Source organism: Monodon monoceros, unplaced genomic scaffold (genome assembly GCF_005190385.1).
Source record: "Monodon monoceros isolate NGI ecotype Baffin Bay Population unplaced genomic scaffold, NGI_Narwhal_1 Super_Scaffold_6, whole genome shotgun sequence".
NCBI lineage: Eukaryota > Metazoa > Chordata > Mammalia > Artiodactyla > Monodontidae > Monodon > Monodon monoceros.
In genome coordinates this window covers 47455991-47476465 of record NW_021703783.1, presented here as the reverse complement: position 1 = coordinate 47476465, position 20475 = coordinate 47455991, and the positions used below count along the sequence as shown (strand labels likewise).

General features: G+C 34.0%; 1 protein-coding gene across 6 annotated transcripts in view; it reads right to left on the bottom strand.

Moving 5' to 3' along the window:
* The window catches only part of USP15 (ubiquitin specific peptidase 15), a 130568-nt gene that overhangs the window by 4228 nt on the left and 105865 nt on the right, over nucleotides 1-20475 (bottom strand). For 5 of the 6 annotated variants that reach the window (XM_029204399.1, XM_029204401.1, XM_029204400.1 and 2 more), the window contains 12 exons: nucleotides 18878-19036; nucleotides 18574-18798; nucleotides 11146-11229; nucleotides 10961-11055; nucleotides 10672-10863; nucleotides 9645-9760; nucleotides 9190-9462; nucleotides 8740-8810; nucleotides 8278-8393; nucleotides 7505-7654; nucleotides 5416-5519; nucleotides 2039-2127 (listed from right to left, as the gene is read on the bottom strand). In XM_029204399.1, the coding sequence (XP_029060232.1) occupies nucleotides 2039-2127; nucleotides 5416-5519; nucleotides 7505-7654; nucleotides 8278-8393; nucleotides 8740-8810; nucleotides 9190-9462; nucleotides 9645-9760; nucleotides 10672-10863; nucleotides 10961-11055; nucleotides 11146-11229; nucleotides 18574-18798; nucleotides 18878-19036 (1674 nt within the window). Of the gene's footprint in view, nucleotides 1-2038; nucleotides 2128-5415; nucleotides 5520-7504; nucleotides 7655-8277; nucleotides 8394-8739; nucleotides 8811-9189; nucleotides 9463-9644; nucleotides 9761-10671; nucleotides 10864-10960; nucleotides 11056-11145; nucleotides 11230-18573; nucleotides 18799-18877; nucleotides 19037-20475 lie in introns of those variants that run through there. The other variant, XR_003791017.1, reaches the window with a different exon arrangement.

Sequence of the window (20475 nt, the reverse complement as noted above, 5' to 3'; positions counted from 1 at the left end):
TTCGTGCCCTGGTCCGGGAAGATCCCACATGCCGCGGAGCGGCTGGGCCCGTGAGCCATGGCCGCTGAGCCTGTGCGTCCGGAGCCTGTGCTCCGCAATGGGAGAGGCCACAATAGTGAGAGGCCCGCGTACCGCCAAAAAAAAAAAAAAAAGTCTAAACAACGAAAAATGTCATCTTTCTTGATCTGAGTGCTAGGTTTAGCCCCAGCCTAATTTCTGCTCCATATCCCCAACAAGAGTCTTTCCTTTCAGTAACACCAAATTATTTGCTGTTCCCCTAAATGCTATATTCTGTCATGCCTCCTTGCTTTTGTAGGTACTGTTCTTTTTGCCTAGAATACCTTTGCATCTTTTGTCTCATTTACCACTATTTGTATCTGTAACTCAGGTCAAACACCACTTTCTCTATGCAAACTTCCTGCACTGGCCCTGTCTCCTTAAACCCCAAATCAGTTGAGACAGATGCCTCCAACCTATACAGCCAAGATACTTAATAGTAATTATCATATACAATTGTCAATTCATTTCTCATCACCTTTAGATTGTAAGCCTCTTGAAATCACAGATAGCTGTCTTTTAACCTTGTTTAGAATAGAGCGCTATATATAGAAGGTACTCAAGTACCTGTTGACTAAATGAAGAATTGTCATTGTTAAAATGTAAGGTAACATCAAATTCACTTACTGTATATAAACAAGATATATTATTTATTTGAAAGCAAGATTAGGGCAGTGTTGTCAAAAAGACTGTGAAGGACAATGTTGGCAACTTCAGGATGTTTTGGTTGGTAGATTAAAAAGGAGAACAGAATTGAAAAGTGAGGGATATGATATGAAATTAGAAGTCTAAATATAAACTGAAAATGTAGTTAACTTAGGCATATACACATTTTAAAAAATATTAAAATATTAAGAGTTCAAAAGTCTTTTTGTTCTTTGTTACAGCTGTAGGGAGATAAGCAACGGTACATAATTTAATATATAAATATATATAAATTATATACACATATATAGATAAAAATATGAAACATCTACAGAGAAACAATTCAAAATAATTTCATATCTGTTCATCCAATGACCAATTAAAACTATGCCAGTAATTGGGCTCAGAAGTTTATTAATTTATTAAATTGAACAATTTTAGTTGAAGACCTTTAAAGCATTATAAACTAAAAAAGTAAAAAACTAGTCTCTGCCCTCAAGGAATATATAATTTGAATCATGAAATAATGTAAAGCAGTCAGTGCTCCCCCAACATCACCAGAAAACCTCTGTATAGGAAATATCATCACATAAGCAAATACCTTAATTCTCATACTTTGTAATACTATCAATAAGTAAAATATACAGAAAGGCAAAATTTATAGAATAATAAATTCTTATCAAGCAATTCTTAGTTTTCTTCTTAGAACATACCAGTCATCTGTTCATCAATCCATATCTGATAATAAAAATGTGCTCTGATGGGAAACAAAACAAATGCCAATATTTTGGCTCCAGCTGTGGCTGATAAACTGATGCACGTGTGACTAGATGTTAACTTCCTAATTTTTCTACTATTCAGAAAACATCAAAGTAACAAATACACAGCATTAATTTTTTTAAAATCTGTAATTTGTTTTATATAACTATATCATTTTGAGTTTGAATATGTAATTGTCAGAAAGGATAAGACTTTAAAAATCTGAGGTATGGTAAGGCCCTTAAAGATTTGGGTTTTTTTCTACTTTAGCATTCTGACTTTAAGCAGTCAATGTCTAGAATGTCTGAGCCTATTTTTCAGGGGAAAATGTAATATTTTCATTAGAACTCTCCAGTTTTCATGTTGAAAACCAGAAAAATTTTCATGTTTCAACTTATGCTTCTGTTAGTGGGCAAATTTAGTAGACAGATTTCCACTTAGAGGACAATTTTACGTTTCTTTAAAGCAGAGCAAGTCTCTCACCTATTAGAATTGCTAGAATACAGACTATAGTGTTCCATGGGCCCCTTTTAAAACAGTAGATTCCTTGATTTTCAGGAATAAAAGACACACTTACCACAATCTGGTCTTCAGATGCAGTTGAGACACTACTGTCATCAAAGTAGTACCATTTTCCATCATCTTTATTTTTTGCGAAAGCAGTATCTAATGAAAAAATATAATCACTTCTGTGACTTAAATGAGCTGTGGTTTCCTGGGAGGGAACCCTCAAAACTTTAAAACCATCTAATATAGGGAATGCCTATTAAAATTACATGATAATCATCTATATAAGGCCTGTCTATCATGTATTTAACTGATTCCAATGATTAAAGGTTCTTAGAATAATTTCCTACAAACTAGAAGCCTACGATACTTTCATATAAGTTGAAATATGTGACTTTTTTCATCCCAGGGACAAACAGGACAGATTTATTATTTTTTAATTCACAGAATAACAATACTAATGACAATAACTTGTGATTAACATTTATGTAGTGCTTCTGGTGTATCAGGCACAGTGCTATGCACTTTACATGTATTATCTCAAAAGAAGGTACGATCATTACTATTCTTCTGATTTTAGAGATGGGGAAAGGGAGGCATCAAGAGAAGTTTAATTTGTCCAACAGTATAGCGGTTAGGTAGCAGAGTCAGGATTTAAACTCAGGCCTGTTTCTGATTCCAAAGTTTGAATTTTCAACCAAAATTTAAATTTTCTATGACTAATATTTTTCCAACAATATTATCTCATTGATTTGTAGAGGTTTTTACACCAGAATCTTTTCCAGTCTTTAACAAAAGTACAAAGGAAAGGTAAAAAACGATCAATTGATCTGCACAAATTTTAAAGATCTACTTTATCTTTAAGTTAAAAAAAAAAATGCCCACTGCTCCCATCCATACTTTGTATAAACTATCCAGTAACTGAGGAAACAAAGTTGCAAAATGTACTCAAAACAATTATTTGCTGTCATAGTTTCTAAAAAGTGACTCTATAGGCTTTGTCTTCTAAATAGTTCTACCCCTCTTAAACAAAATTATTGTTCTTTTGGGTGGAGCCCAATATGGGTTATAAATTTGTCAATCTGAAATCAAGACCACCACACTCCCAAATTTAAAGAAACATATTTTCAGACCAATAAGTCTGAAAATAAAAAGATAAGATTTAACAATAATATAGATTTATAAGAGACAAATATAACAAAAAGGCACACAGAGTTTGCAAACGAAATCATGGTATCAAAAGAAAGCTAAATTAATATTTGTAATTCTGAGAAAAAGACAAAACGAAAAATGAATAGCAAATTCTGGTAAAAGGAACAATAGAGAAAGAAGAGCTACCCATTTTTAACATAAATGCAACTAATAATGCAAAAGAATTAATAAAACTGTTAGAAGAAACAGATAAATCAACACTTCAGTAGGAGTCCTGACAAATTCCTCTCAGAAAAAGAATGAACATCAAAAATAACCAGAGATAGTAATGATTTGAATACAACTGATCAGATTAACTGTAACGGAAATATAGAACTCTATGTTTAAATGGGGAATACGTATGCTTTTCAAGTACACAAACATTTAAGGAACAGACCATATATTAAGCCCCATGGAAGCCTTAATAAACTCCTAGGATTAATATAATATAGATAATGTCCCTAAATGCTATGAAATAAAATTAAAAGAAACAAAGGAGAGCTTTATAAAACCATATATTTGAAAAAGCATATGATGAGATAATCTTGGGATAATCAGAAAATTATAAAGGAAACTAAAGACATATATAGAATTGAAAGACAATGAATACTACATTTCAATATTTATGGAATAGTGATAAAGGAATATTTAAAGGGAAATCTACAGCTTTAATTATAGCCTTCAATAGAGGGGAACAAAAGGAAAACAAAAAGTTAATAAGCATTCAACACAAGAAGCTGGAAAAGGAGAAACAGAGCAAACCCAAATTAACAAGAAGAAAAATATACCAAAGGGAAGAGAAGAAATCAATGATAGAATACATACATGTATAACAATAAGAAAAATGTAATAAAATAGAAAGCTAATTCTTTGACAAGACAGAAAAGAACAAAAAAGGGACAAAAATACAGCACAAGGGCTTCCCTGGTGGCACAGTGGCTGAGAGTCCGCCTGCCGATGCAGGGGACACGGGTTTGTGCCCCGGTCCGGGAAGATCCCACATGCCACGGAGCGGCTGGGCCCGTGACCCATGGCCTCTGAGCCTGTGCATCCGGAGCCTGTGCTCCGCAACGGGAGAGGCCACAACAGTGAGAGGCCCGCGTAACGCAAAAATAAAATAAAATAAAATAAAAATACAGCACAAGAGTATTACAAACAACTACTCTCAAATATATTGGAAAACATACATTTTTAGAAAAATGGAGAATGCCAAAATGTACACATTTTGGAAAAAGAAAACTGAATATACTTCAGTAAGCATGACATAAATAGAAAAATTTATGACTGTAAAGCCCAGATAGTTTTACAGGTGAATTCTACTAGACTTTCATGAATAGTTAATTCCCATATTATACTAGCTGCCCCAGGAAATAGAAAAAGAGTAAAGTATCCCCCAGCCTGTTTCATTAGGCTAGACTGTAATCTTGATTCCAAAGTAAGAACAATATAAAAAAATTGCAGTATCATTTCATTTATGAATTAAATTTTAACAATCCTAAATAAAATCAGCTAACCAAATCCAACTGGGTATACTAAAAAATACTTCAAGACTAGAATTTATCCCAGAATGCAATGCTGGTTCAACAGAAAAACCTATCAATTGGAGAGCACGGACTGGTATAACCGTCCTGGAGAGCCATCTCACAGTACTTTACTCTATAACCCAGCAATCTTACATCTGGGTATGTAGCTCAATGAAATTCTCACGTAGCAGACCATAATGATGTTTATTGCTCTTGTGGTGGTAGAAAGTTAAAGATAATTTGGATGTCCACCATGAAGCGAATAGAGAAATAAAATATGGTAGATATATAAATCATGAGTGGTTAGAAGCAATGAATTAAATTGACACAAAGTAATATGGAGAAGTCTTAAGTGTCAAGAGAGAAAAGTAAGATCCACAGCAGAGTAACAATCATGTAAATTAACAATGATGCACGATGCAGGAGAGCTCATACATCAAACAAGTTAGAAACGGAAGGGGAAGGAGAATGGGGAAGGACAGGAGCTCTGAATGGACCAGTGATTTCCTGTGCTTTGAACTATGGAGCATGATTAACTCAATCCTCTACTCTTGATGTTAAAAAAAAAAAGGTTCAAAAGCTGATTCATTCATTAATCAATATCTATTGAATGACTACTATATGTAAGACACATCTCACATTTTCCCTTTAAGAAGTAATAAATACCTTAAGGAAAAAAGTCTGGAGTTATCAAACACCACGATTTTAGTGAAAAGGTAAACTATCAACTTACAGTGTCCTCCTCCCATCCCTCCATAGTGGTTGGAAACAGCAATCAAATTATAGCGGCAAGGACCTGCATTTGGATTAATTAGGAATTCCGACATATCCAAATCACTGTTTAAAAAAGAGATCAAGTTAGTTTTATGTTTTTCCCTAAATGTAATGAATTCTACTCTCCTTTGTCAGTGTTGTTTGACTCTCATTTAAATGTATTCCCATCTATCTATCTCACTAAAGAAATTACTAAGAGCCAAATAACTTTATAAAACAAATTATATACATACCCTTGAGATTTGAATGTTTTGGCAAAAATTTTCTTAGGGATTGAGAATTTAAAAATTCTCCAAAGATTGTTGTTATTCAGATTAATGTTTTCATGCTAATACATTTCTCTCTTAGTATATGAGGAAATACAGACATCACCATTTACCATTTGGGTTCTTTTATTTTTTAAAGTCATTTTCAGAAATGATTTATTTAAGGAAGAATAAAGGGACAGTGAAAAACAACTTTTTTAGAAATTTTATCATAATTTAAATATAAGTATATATTTAAATATAACCCCAATATCTATTCTATATTTTTCAGGTTTTGATGACCTCTGTAACCTAAATGGGTAACATTCTCTGCAATACAACCAACTGTTTATATAATCTAGCATGCATGAAACTGGAATATGACCATTTTATAGCTTATCATTATTTCTGGTTATTCTTCTTGTATTTACATAATTAAAAAGCAATTATGATTCTAAATTTCAAATACAGCTCTAAAAGGTCCTAGCTTATCATTACTTTTGTTTCATCTTGTACTCACATTTTCAAAATGCTGTATTCTTGAAAACTCTGATGGCTCATAATTTTGTTTTGTTAAAGAGAAAATTAGCATTTTTTTTCTATAATTGCAAAACGTTTTCAATTTTAAATTTATAAACACCAATTAGAATAAGCAATCCAAAGAATGTTTTCAATATTACATCACCTATTTCCTTCTAATCACCTCTGCATGCACACACACCTGCCTTCAGTATTTGTTTACTTACTAACTGTATCAAGTAAATTTGGTGCACAAATATCATGAAATATGAAAGAATACTACCAATTTTTTTTAGCGAAATGGGAGAGTAGCATGTTCTTGTCACAAGATAGCGTGTGATAAAGTCCTGGACTCCATGAATGAAGATACACTATTCCCTTTTTGTCCTTCTGAATTCTCAATTATGTTTAGTGAAGGCTTAAAAGAAAAACAAAAAAGGCTACCAAGATGCTGTCTCCAGACTTCTTTACACATTTTTACAAATGGGATGTCATACTCTGGACACTGCAATAAGAATACTGAAGGATGACAATAGGGATGACTTACTACACTACTGCATCATCCTCCTTCTAAGCAATTCCGTTATTCTGTTTTCACATTAGTCTTTTTAAAAAAGCATCTAGAAATAATTGAGGATTAATGATGAAATAAGTCCTGGGAAAAAGAAAATCACTAAGATCCCATGAATTATCTTAGATTTATAAACAGGGCCAGTGAACTCATAAGATAAGATAACATAGAAAGAGTCTTACTCTGTTTTTTTAAAAAATGTATTTTCTCTTTGATCTTTGAAAGGCCTCTTAAGAAGGAATAAAAATTGTTACCGATCCACACAAATTGTCAGAAGTACCCAAAAATACACTCAAAAACTGAGATTGGATGCTAAAAAAACAAATGAGCAAATATAACAACACAGAAACAGACTCACAGATACAGAGAACAAACTGGTGGTTGCCAGAGGGAAGAAGGTGGGGGGATGGGTGAAAAAGGTGAAGGGGATTAAGAGGTACAAACTACCAGTTATAAAATAAGTCAAAGAGACTTAGTATATAGCACAGAAAATATAGTCAGTAGTATTATAATAATTTTGTATGCTGTGTAAGGTATAAAAACATTAAATCACTATGCTGTACACATGAAACCAATATAATATTTAAAGTCAACTATATGTAAAAGTAAATAGACAAAAAAAACCAAACACCTAAAATTTGTGTGCAAAGTTACCTAATGTCTAAAAAAAAGCTAGAGGTGCCCAATGTTTATGAAGCACAATCAGAACTTACTTGATAGGAAAATCAACTAAGGTATCCAACTTGTCTCTCATGTATCGACTGTAAGAAAATCGCTTGAGATGTACCACAAGTACTGGAGGCAGGGACCATAAATCTAATTTCTTTGTGGCTTGCTGATGTTCTTTACAATTTGGACAATACCTAAAAATAAAGAGAAATATTTAAAGCTTGTTAGAGATAATGTTAGAGGTAATATTAGGTAATGCCTAATATATAACAGATAGGAACTTCTATTATTATTTTTATCATCAATACATTTTCCAAATAGATTTAACTATTAAAAATGAATTGTAAATAAGTATTCAAAGAAATAATGAGGGCTAGATTATTTACATTACAGTATGCTAAAAAGACATGGATGTATTATAAAACTGTGCTGAGATACAGGCATTAGAAAAATCTCAAAACTTCTGGACTCTAATGGAATTAGTAATACCACAAAACATATTGTGATTTTCCTAAAAAAGCTTCTCTTGAAATAGCTGCACAGCTAAAAGTTCTTGGGAAAATGTAACTAAAATTAATTATTCACAGTAAAATGGCTATTATGGAAAATATAGTAACAAAATTAAAGCTTAACATTACAATAATACTTTTAAAGACATTTTCATCCCTCTTAATACATTATTAGCAGATAAAGAAATGCTTATTGTTAAAAATATCAAAGGGAATTTAAATATCGCTTTTTCAGTTTGATGTACCACATACCTCAGTATAAATCCTTAAAAAATAATTGGAAGCAATTATTTAATATTGTCTCTTACCAGGGATCTTCAGCACCCAGCTTTTCTTTTGTTGTAAAAAGCTCAATGCAATCTTTTAATTTCACAAAGGGTTTTTTAGGAGGTTTGTATTCCACACTTTCATGTTTTTCAAAATCCTAAAGAGAAGTATTTCTTGAGTTAAGAAAACAAATGAAACAAAACTCATTTTAGTGATACCATATTACTATGAATAGTAATGAAAAACTCCTAAATGTTCTCAAAAAAATCAAAGCATATTTCAGCTGAGATTTACACTACACTTCTAATAATTCCTGTATACACACCTATATGGACAACCAGGAAGTTTAAACAGAAAGCAGTTTCAAAACCAACAAGGCTTTTCTCTTTTAGCACATAACCAATTTTTTACTGCAAAATAAACATAGTTGGTAGAAGCAAAAGAGTGTAACAAAACAGTGTGATCAACAGGGAAAGATAAAGAAGGAATGATTGATGACTTACCTCAGCAGCATTTTCATCAAAATATCTTTTTTTCAAATCAGGATCCCAATCCAAAGCAAGAAAAGATCTTTCTAAGGTGGAAAACATATTTTTTCTTTAAGATTTAATATGCCTTAATGTTAAAAACTAATATATTTTAACGTTAAGATATATACCAGAATAAACAAATAGCAGTCTCTTCTACTTGCACTAGGTGATCAGGGTAAATAGCTGTTTCCAAGCCATTAAGATACTTTAGAGCTAAAAAAAAACTTAAGCATAAGTCCAACCTTCATTTAATAAACACCGACATGTGTTTTAGTATACTTAGAAATGAAGGCTTTTCATTTAAAAATGTAGATAGATACATAAATGTTATTTTTCATGATAGTGTTGAATTTCATGGTTTCACCTAAAAAAAGTAACATGTGCTCAAGTTTAGTGTTTAAGCCATTTTCCGCAAATACTTACCATCTAGCCTAAGCTGCCTATCATCAAATCTTATATGCCTGGTATCATCTTTGATGTAGTTGATATCAGTATTGCCTAAGTTGTTGAACTGGAATGTAAACAATCGTTTTTTGTGTCCCATGAGTTGACCTTTGCAAGTTTCCTCAGTACATAATCCATTTTCAGAATCATTATCTCCTCCAACTGAATCTTCAGACTGACTGTTTTCATTCTCAGAGGGAAGTTCTTGATCCTGGCTGGATTCATCATCTGGCTCATCTGTTTCCATTTCACCTAAAATTAGATATTAGAAATCTTTAAATAAACCCAATGTTACATTTAAAACTTATTAATACTAACACTATTTTTCCCAGGCTTGCAAATATTGTTTAGTTCCTTAATCCCCATCCTCTTAATTTTTCTCTGCAGCAATAACCCAAGTGAAAAGTTTTTACAATTTAATTGGGAAGTCTTACTTGGTGAGCCTTCTTCATGTATGCCATTTGGGCCATTCCCATTAATATTTTGGTCCTTACAGCAGTGTAGGGATCCTTCAGTTTCTTCAGAGTCAGTAGATATTTTGACATATCGGCTTAAATAAAATCAGAAATCAAACAAGTTCAGTTCTATAAAGGCAAAAACTTCAAAAAAAGTTTTTCATTCTTTCAATAAAACAAAACCTCTAAATACAATTCACAGTGGTCATTAGTGGATTCAATGATAAATTCAAACTCAAGATATGATACTGTAATCATTTGTGTTTGGCTGTCTTTATAAAAATAAGTTAATTTGTTACTTCTAGGGTTTTAACATCTTTCTTTTATATGTTAAAAGTTTGTGGCAAATAATTTCTTGACATAAAATTATTTTATAAAGATCCTCATTTAGATGATATATATATATATTATTGCTAAGACCACTTATAGTTTATAATGTCATCTTTATGTATGGTTTATGGGACTACAATATTAAAATAGGTATGCAAGAAAGAAAACTAAATATGTTAGCTATAAAGGATAAAAGAAAGGGAGCAAATGGCATTCTTGATTACGTTATAATTCAAATCAAGGTTTTAGGAAAACAAAAAGGTGTTGCCTTGCAAAAGGATCAACCATGAAAGTTTATCCTTTTAAATAAAAATATTTATTAGTATGAGTTCTTGTTATCAGTATGAGCACGGTGTATAAAGAAATGAAGCACATGACATTTGTTATGATTTCAGAGTGCAAACATGATAAATTCCTATTTTCTTCCAACTGTAAACTTTTGGTGTAAAACAACTAAAAGAATTTATGCTTCCTGGGTTTAAAATTACCTCAGTAATGTGGTTTACATGATCAAGAAACTGGATTAGACTATAATGTGATTTCTTACATTGCTACCCATCTAAACAAAGCTGAAATAATACAGACAACTAATTATATTCTGATAGTACCTTGCATGTTTACTTTTATTAGCTATTTAGTATTTTTTTTTGTTAATGTAGACTTGTTTGGCACTTACCACATTCTCACAAGCAGAAGATTATAGAGTTTATCTTCAGTGTTGTTTCGTGGTACAGCCATAAGAAAAGGCTGACCAAAAAGTGAAGAACCAGTATGGTGGGTGTAACTTGAGTGTCTAAATTTTTCTCTCAGGCAAACAGGAATAATCACATGCTCTGTATCTTCTGTTCTATTGATGTTAATCTCAAACCTACAAGGATAAAATTGACTATAAACTCTGAAAATTTTATGATATTTCTTTTCAATTTTTTCTCAAGTAATATTTGCACAATAGATTTCATACTTACACATAAATATCATCCCGTTCCATAATACTACTAAGGTTTTCATCCATTGCAAATATTCTGTGAAATCTATGATTGTATATATCAGTAACTATCATCTAAAAGGAAATAAATTTCTATTAAGCTGGTTTTACAACAGTGAAAAACTAAACTCCAACTTACATACTTTAAACCCAGAAACATCCTACCTTATCTGCAGGTACTCCTGACAAAGCAGACAACGCTGTACAAAGATCAAGTATGTTTCCAATTTTGGGGACAACCACTTTGTACTAAAAAACAAACAAAAAAATAATACATTTATTACTTTGGAAAATATTCACTAGGTGAGATGGACCTTTTGGTTGCTTCCTCACATTCACGGTGGCATCTGGCTCACCGTGTCTTGTCTCCAAACTTGGCATCATCCTGGGTGACAAAGTCCACATGGATGGTTTATCTTATTGTTCCCTGACTCCTCAATTCAAAGACCTACACTTGCTTCAACTGTAGTTCACTTCTTGGACCTTGCCATCTCCTGCACCACTTCTGACATCTTAGACTCTTAACTGTTTAATCACTATTTACTTTTCCTGGAAACTCATTCTTTCCTATTCTTGGCTTGCACTGAGATATCTAGTCCTTCTAATTCTCAATTTTCTCCTAGTTCATCAGTTCCCTACTATGTCCATGCCCTTCCACCCCCATGATTCATCCCTTCAACCACTCATTGCAAAAACTTTAATTACTTTGTTATTCAGTTTTATTCTTGCTATACTTTCTCAGAGTTGTTTAGATTGCTGGAGTAAACTGCTCAGCTTCAGAGACTGGTGTACTACAGACTCACAGTGCTCAATCTCAGCTGATCCTTCAACACCAGCCAGAAATTCTTCTGTGTAGCCTTTATTCGCTTATTTTTCCCAATAACTATTTAAAATCTTCACTATTTCTTAGGCTTTTAATTTTACCACTTCTCCCCTCACTATCAGCAGAATACCTATTTCACTGAGAAAAATATAGGCTACTGGATAGGAAAATCTCCAACTTACTGTTCCCCTTACAAACTCGAGTCTGAAAGGTCCTTTTCTCTGTCTCCTTTGACACAAGGAAAGAGAATCAGGTGTTACTCTTCCCCATTCAAGGCTAACACCGGCATCTATCCTTTTCTGCCTCCTCTAGAACAGGGGTCCCCAACCCCCGGGCCGCAGACCAGTACTGTTCCTCAGCCTGTTAGGAACCGGGCTGCACAGCAGGAGGTGAGCGAGCGAAGCTTCCTCTGCCGCTCCCCATCGCTCCCCATCACTCCCCATCACTCACATTACTGCCTGAGCCATCCCCCACCCCATCCCACCCTTGCCTCTGTTCCGTGGAAAACCTGTCTTCCATGAAACCGGTCCCTGGTGCTAAAAAGGCTGGGGACCGCTGCTCTAGAACATAAACCCAGCAATTATCCTTTATTTCATTTTATCTTGACTTATAAAAGCACTGAACTGTATACAAGTCTCAAAAAACAAAACAGTCTCTCACTGTTTTCTAATAATTTTCCACTAATTATCTCCCTTTCTCCTCTGCTTTATAAATAACCTTGTAAAGTAATGTCTACACTGACTATCGTAACTTCTTTATCTCTCATTCACTTATTTATCCACTCCTGGCTTTTGCCTTCACCTCTTTATTTAACCTGTTACCAAGGCTGTCAATACTATCATTTAACCAAATCTTTACCAGTCCTTACTTTATTGAACTCTCTGCAGCATTACTGCTGACCACTGCCTCCTTCAAAATTTTCCTCTCCCTATGACACTACACTTCTTATTCTTTAATGTCCTGGTCACACCTTCTTTTGAGTAAAGAACTATCCTCTAGCATTAGCCTTCAGAGTTTTATCCTCAGCCTTCTTGATTCTATATGCTTTCCTTAGACTAGGTGACAATATATCCCAGTTTGCTTTGGCGAGTCCTAGGTTAGCCTGATGTCCTGGTATAATTATTAATATGGCCCTTTTTTTTAAAAAAACAGTTCTGATTTAGATGATCATTTGGGTGATCTCATCCTTCTAAGACATTCACTACCATCTTCATAGAGCTCACCACCCAATTTATATCTCAAGCGCAGACCTCTCTCCTCTAGTCTACATACATAAAGTCAAGGCTTATTGATATCTCTCCTAAATTTTCCTCATGAATCTCAACTTGTCCAATACTAAACACAGATTTAGGTCATGTTAGGCCAACATATCCAATACTAAAATAGGTTTCTTCTTAAACCTTTCTTCCTATATCTCCCATTAAAACAAATAGTACCATTCTCTCTCAGTTTTCCAATTCAATAAACTTGAATACTCTTAATACATTTTCAACTCCTATATTCAACTGGTTTTTCTATCTGACTGCCATCCTGACACTTAGCTTAAGAGTTCAAGCCCTTGTCCTCTGTCATCTCCTCACTGCAAAAACCTCCTACCTGGTCTTAGTACATCTGATCTAAGCCCCTCCAATCCAATCTCTGCACTAGCCAGAATGTTCTTTCTGAAATACAAATCTGACCACACAATCTCTTTATACTTAATACACTTTAATGGCTCCTTTAGTCTTTTAGGATGAAGTCCAAACTTCCTATGAAAGCATCAAGGTTCTTTGTGATCTAGCTTCTGCTTACCATATTATCTACTTATAGTTTCCAGAAGTGGGCCACATTCTCTTTTGCCTTCAGCCCTTTGTACGTGTCACTCTCTTGTTCTATATAATACTTTATTCCCAACTTTCACGTGATTAATTTCAAAACCTAATCACCCTTCAGGATTCAGCAAAGGCATCATCACCACTTTGGGTAGGTTATTCCTTCTGTATATCCCTACAGCACCCTGTCAGAGCACTTTTCACACTGTATGAAAAGCTTCTTGAGAACAATGACTAGGAACACCCTTGTACTTCCAGCATCTTGCACAGTATGTGAGTCCAATACATAACACATGTTCAACACAATTACAAATAAACGTCCATGACTCAAATCACCTTCAGTGATGGGAAAACTCATCAAGTGGGCTAACCTAGCTAATTCCCTTTTCCTCTAGAGCTGGTTAAAGCACAGTGTTAATGAGGTGATCATTTTGTATTTGAGTTGTTACTGTCTCCAAGAGGAAAAAAAAAATCACAATTCCTCTGTGCTGATCACGGCTCTAACCTCCACAAATTTATGTTTCTGGTCACCAAGTGAGAAAAGAGGTAAATTAGTGAAATTCACATTGCTGGAAAAATAATTTAAAACCCAAATTACAGAAGACCATTCAACACATACTTTCCAGGTTAATGTGTAATTTGATTTCAATTTGCTTCTACATAATAGATGTTATATTATTGGCATGGGAAAGTACTATCTTTAACAAATGAGTATAGAGAAATAGAGTACATTTATTTTATGTTGCAATAAATTTTTACTCATTTTTTTATACTCCTCTCTTACTCCATTATACTCACTGGCATATATTTGTAAAGTTACAAACTAGAGAGGTTAAGGATATAGTTTAATATTGCTATACCTTCTCTCCATTCAAAAGAATGTTAAAAATCCTATACTTCTAAACAAGTGAATAAGTGAGTATCTAAAGGATGTGATTTTAGACATGTGAACATATATGCCCCTGGCCAAAAATAAAAGCAGGTATTTATTAACCTTGCTCATGGATAAGGGCAAGTGCCATGTCTCTCTTGTTATCTAAAATATTCTCAGCACTGCTGGATGAAATACTGACATGAAGATACCAGGTTCAATGAGTTCATGAAGCAAATAGATAAATAGCAAAAGAAATGGGTGAAATTTGCATAACTGAGTACATGACTAGTCTCTACCAACTTTAATTATTTTGGATGAAAGTACTATATTTTTATGAATACTTCATATTCTGTGCCCTGTTGACAGTAAACCCAAACACTTCCACTAAATGAATGGTACGATGACAATTTTGTTCAAAGCATACCTTTCATAAAGATTTCATGAACACTGCTATGGACTGAATTCTGTCATCTCAAAATTCCTATGTGAAGCCCTGACAACCAATGTGATGGTATTTGGAGATGGAACCTTTGAGAGATTTAGATAAGCTCATGAAGGTGGGGGCCTCATGATGTGATTAGCATCCTTGTAAGAAGAGACACCAGAAAGCTTGTGCTCCCAGTCTCTCTCCCTGCCCTGTGAGGACACAGCAGAGGAGGCGGCCATCTGTAAGTGAGGAAGAGTCTGCACTAGAAACCACCAGGCTGGCTCTCTTGTCTTAGACTTCTAGCCTCCAGAACTGTGGGGAAATAAATTTCTGTTGCTTAAGTTCTTCAGTCTATGGTATTTTGTTATGACAGCCCGAGCAGACTAATACGACTAACAGGCTCTAACAAACTGCACTTCTGGCTGGAACCCTAAACTAAGATCTTTAGTAAAGAATCTTCTAAAGTTGGAACTATGCCTGTTTTGTTTACCAGAGCTTTACAGTCAGTAGGTGCCCATTTGAATGAATAAAATTTCTGAACACTTCTAAGTCATGAGGGTTGGGAATACAAAGATATACGAAGTCCTTTTCTTCAAAGAATTCATGGTCTGGGGACAAAAGTTAAAGTAAACCAAAGGTCATAATAAAATTTGGTAAGTGCTGTAACAGAAATTAGGGTAACAGAAGGAAGAAAAGGAACGAAATACTTTTATTAGGGTGGGTCAAGCATCAGAAAACGATTAACTGATTAATAAAGGGAAAAAATATAGTGTTTTGCTCCATGAAATATAAAATAATCCAATTATAACACTAGGCAATGGAATCAGGCAGACAACTGATATTAAGGTCGAGCACAGGGCTCTTGCATAGACTAAGTGTTATTTGATAACCCAAACTGTTAAAAGATTAGAACATTATTGAAACAAGTATTTTTAGCCTAACTAAATTTCCACTTCTTTTCCAGGTTCTTAAGATGCCTAAAAATTACAGGTATTTGAATATACCATTATCGAAACCATTTCCTCTAAGATCAGGAACAAGGCAAGGTTGCCCACTCTCGCCACTATTATTCAACATAGTTTTGGAAGTTTTAGCCAGAGCAAACCAACAAAGACAAAGAAATAAAAGGAATCCAAATTGGAAAAGAAGAAGTAAAACTCTCACTATTTGAAGATGACATGAGACTATACATAGAGTCCTAAAGATGCTACCAGAAAACTACTAGAGCTAATCAGTGAATTTGGTAAAGTAGCAGGATACAAAATTAATGCACAGAAATCTCTTGCGTTCCTATACACTAATAATGAAAAATCTGAAAGAGAAATTAAGGAAACACTCCCATTTATCACTGCAACAAAAAGAATAAAATACCTAGGAATAAACCTGTCTAAGGAGGCAAAAGACCTATATGCAGAAGACTATACGACACTGATGAAAGAAATTAAAGATGATACAAACAGATGGAGAGATATGTCATGTTCTTGGATTGGAAGAATCAACATGGTGAAAATGACTCTACTATCTAAAGCAATCTAAGGATTCAATGCAATCCCTAACAAACTACCAAGGGCATTTTTCACAGAACTAGAACAAAAAATTTCACAATTTGTATGGAAACACAAAAGACCCTGAACAGCCAAAAGCAATCTTGAGAAAGAAAAACGGAGCTGGAGGAATCAGGCTCCCTGACTTCAGACTATGTTACAAAGCTACAGTAATCAAGACAGTATGGTTCTGGCACAAAAACAGCAATACAGATCAATGGAACAGGGTAGAAAGCCCAGAGATAAACCCACCCACATATGGTCACCTCATCTTTGATAAAGGAGGCAAGAGTATACAATGGAGAAAAGACAGCCTCTTCAATAAGTGGTGCTGGGAAAACTGGACAGCTACATGTAAAAGAATGAAATCAGAACACTCCCTACTACCATACCCAAAAATAAACTCAAAATGGATTAAAGACCTAAATATAAGCTCAGACACTATAAAACTCTTGGAGGAAAACACAGGCAGAACACTCTATGACATAAATCACAGCAAGATCCTTTTGACCCACCTCCTAGAGAAATGGAAATAAAAACAAAAATAAACAAATGGGACCTAATGAAACTTTAAAGCTTTTGCATAGCAAAGGAAATCATAAACAAGACGAAAAGACAATCCTCAGAATGGGAAAAAATATTTGCAAATGAAACAACTGACAAAGGATTAATCTCCAAAATATACAAGCAGCTCAGGCAGCTCAATACCAAAAAAACAAACAACCCAATCCAAAAATGGACAGAAGATCTAAATAGACATTTCTCCAAAGAAGATATACAGATTGCCAACAAACACATGAAAGGATGCTCAACATCACTAATCATTAGAGAAATGCAAATCAAAACTACAATGAGGTATCACCTCACACCAGTCAGAATGGCCATCATCAAAAAATCTACAAACAATAAATGCCTCAGAGGGTGTGGGGAAAAGGGAACTCTCTTGCACTCTTGGTGGGAATGTAAATTGATACAGCCACTATGGAGAACAGTATGGAGGTTCCTTAAAAAACTAAAAATAGAACTACAGTACAACCCAGCAATCCCACTACTGGGCATATATCCTGAGAAAACCATAATTCAAAAAGAGTCATGTACCACAACGTTCACTGCAGCACTATTTACAATAGCCAGGACATGGAAGCAACCGAAGTGTCCATCGACAGGTGAATGGATAAAGAAGATGTGGCACATATATACAATGGAATATTACTCAGCCATAAAAAGAAATGAAATTGAGTTATTTGTAGTGAGGTGGATGGTCCTAGAGTCTGTCATACAGAGCGAAGTAAGTCAGAAAGAGAAAAACAAATTCTGTATGCTAACACATATATATGGAATCAAAAAAAAAAAAAGGCAGGGGCAGGACAGGAATAAAGATGCAGATGTACAGAATGGACTTGATGACACAGGGAGGGCAAAGGGTAAGCTGGGATGAAGTGAGAGAGTAGCACTGACATATATACACTACCAAATTTAAAATAGATAGCTAGTGGGAAGCAGCTGCATCGCACAGGGAGATCAGCTTGGTGCTTTGTGACCACCTAGAGGGGTGGGATAGGCAGGGTGGGAATGAGACGCAAGACGGAGGGGATATGGGGATATATGTATACATATAACTGATTCACTTTGTTATATAGCAGAAACTAACACAACATTGTGAAGCAATTATACTCCAATAAAGATGTTAAAAAAATAAATATACCATTATCTTATCATTATATGAATCAAAATGTATAGCAAGTATTAGTTTCTCTTCCAACAGCCAGTAGGAAAAATATTACAATGAACATTAAAGAAAGTTCAAGTTGGAAAACTGGGAAATTACTATATTATTAATCTTTGTAAGCTAATATTCATACCAATATTGTAAAATCAAACCACCTCTCATTTTTCTTTGATAAGAAAAAGTCTTTGAGAATTTTGTTTTTACATGACAAATAATGGTACTTTACACATCCCTCACCCTTTCAAGATTCTGAAAAGTTGTACTAATTAGTGTATAAAAATCTCTTATGCAAAACAGCTTATTATCGAATTGTACTTGAGGCATAAGGACTCAACACTAATCTTTTATAAAAATAACAAATGCAAAGAAATTAATCACTTCCTACCTGCATAGGTTTCGTAAGTGGATCCATTCTAACTAAATAAACTTCCAAGGTACGTTCCTTTTTCATGGGCAATGGAAGTGTCAAGTAACAAAAAGGATCAAATGTTACTGAAATCTTAGCACATTCAGGACAAACTAAAGTTGATTTAAAAAGGCCATGAAATATATCTACTATGATAGAATCATTTCTTTTTAAATGGTTTTCCCAGGCTTCTTCAGCAACTACCTGTAAGGAAAACAGACACATATTACAAAGAGATACCACATTATTATAACAATGGTGACAATAATATGGTTAAATTTACCTTATCTGGTCTTCCATCAGCATCTTTTAACTGTATATATGGTTTTTTCCTAATTCTATTCAAATCCTCATGTAGTCCATCTAATAGGAAAGCTAATAGTTCTTGACAGTCTTGTTGCTGGTATCCAGAGAACTGGGGTGCAAAACGTCCTACCTGTGTCTGTAAGAGAAGCAAAACTATAAAATCAGTTCTAGGGACAAGATTGATTTAAAAAATATATAGTCAATTTTCATTATTAACAGATTCCATATTTGTGAATTCACCTACTTCCTAAAATTTATGTGTAACACTCAAATCAACTTGTGGCACTTTTGCAGTCATATGCAGATATGATAATTACATATGGATAAATACACGTAAAGAATTACATATCTAAAAATATTTTAATAATGATAACTGATCTGTAAAATAGAAAAGAAATGCTGACCTAAGGAGAGAACATTGAGAAAATATGGTATAGTTTTGTACGAAGGATTGGGAAACACTAAAGACTTAAAATTCAGTAACATTTCTGGGTCACTTGAAAAAAGTACAATGCAAAAAAAAAAAAAAAAGTACAATGCTCTCATTTAATTTCTGTGTGTAAAGAGGATAAATCTCATAGAGATAAAAAGAATATTCATGTTCATATATAATTTTCCTAGTCTTTGCAGTGCTAAGTATTTTTTTGATGAAACTGAAAAGAAATGCAAAAGAAAAAAGTCAGATATCAAGGACCTATTTACACATAATTGAGAACATCTTGTAAAATGAAACTAATTGGAATCATGGATAAGGGCTGAGAAATGACTTGTCTGAACTAGTTTGTCCTAAGTTTGGAAAGTTAAGGAAGATAAATGCAGGACTTCTTTTGATTTGTCTTTTATTTTTTAAGAACTAGTACATAGTTAATAAAATGTGGCCCAGTCCATGTTCTATATGAACATCATTTAAGTTGTATAAAAAACGGTTGAGGGCTTCCCTGGTGGCGCAGTGGTTGAGAGTCCGCCTGCCGATGCAGGGGACACGGGTTCGTGCCCCGGTTCGGGAAGATCCCACATGCCGCGGAGCGGCTGGGCCCGTGAGCCATGGCCACTGAGCCTGCGCGTCTGGAGCCTATGCTCCGCAACGAGAGAGGACACAACAGTGAGAGGCCCGCGTACCGCAAAAAAAACAAACAAACAAAAAAAACGGTTGAAAACTGCTTATTTTCTTCAAACGTTTAAAATTTCTCATAAATCTCACCCATATAATTAATTAGGAAAACTTCAACAATATAAAGCTAAATTTCAGTTCAATTCTTATTTGAATGACAAACTAAATTACTTGAGATTTTGATTCTAAGAATTAACTACTTCACAAATAAGAAAAAACATAGAAGTTTAAGAATTATATTGAAAATATATTTAATTAATATTTAGTGCTCACTTTGCAGACCAGTTTCATTTCAGTAATTTTTCAAACCAATAATGACTCGCAAAATAGAGTTCTTAGAGTTTAATGACATGCCCAAATTTAGTCTTTACATTTGTATAAAATATTTATGTAGGTTTCTTAGAGATGTGCTGTATTCTAAAACAATCTGCAAATGCTCACTGCTGTCTGTAGTCATTTTGAAC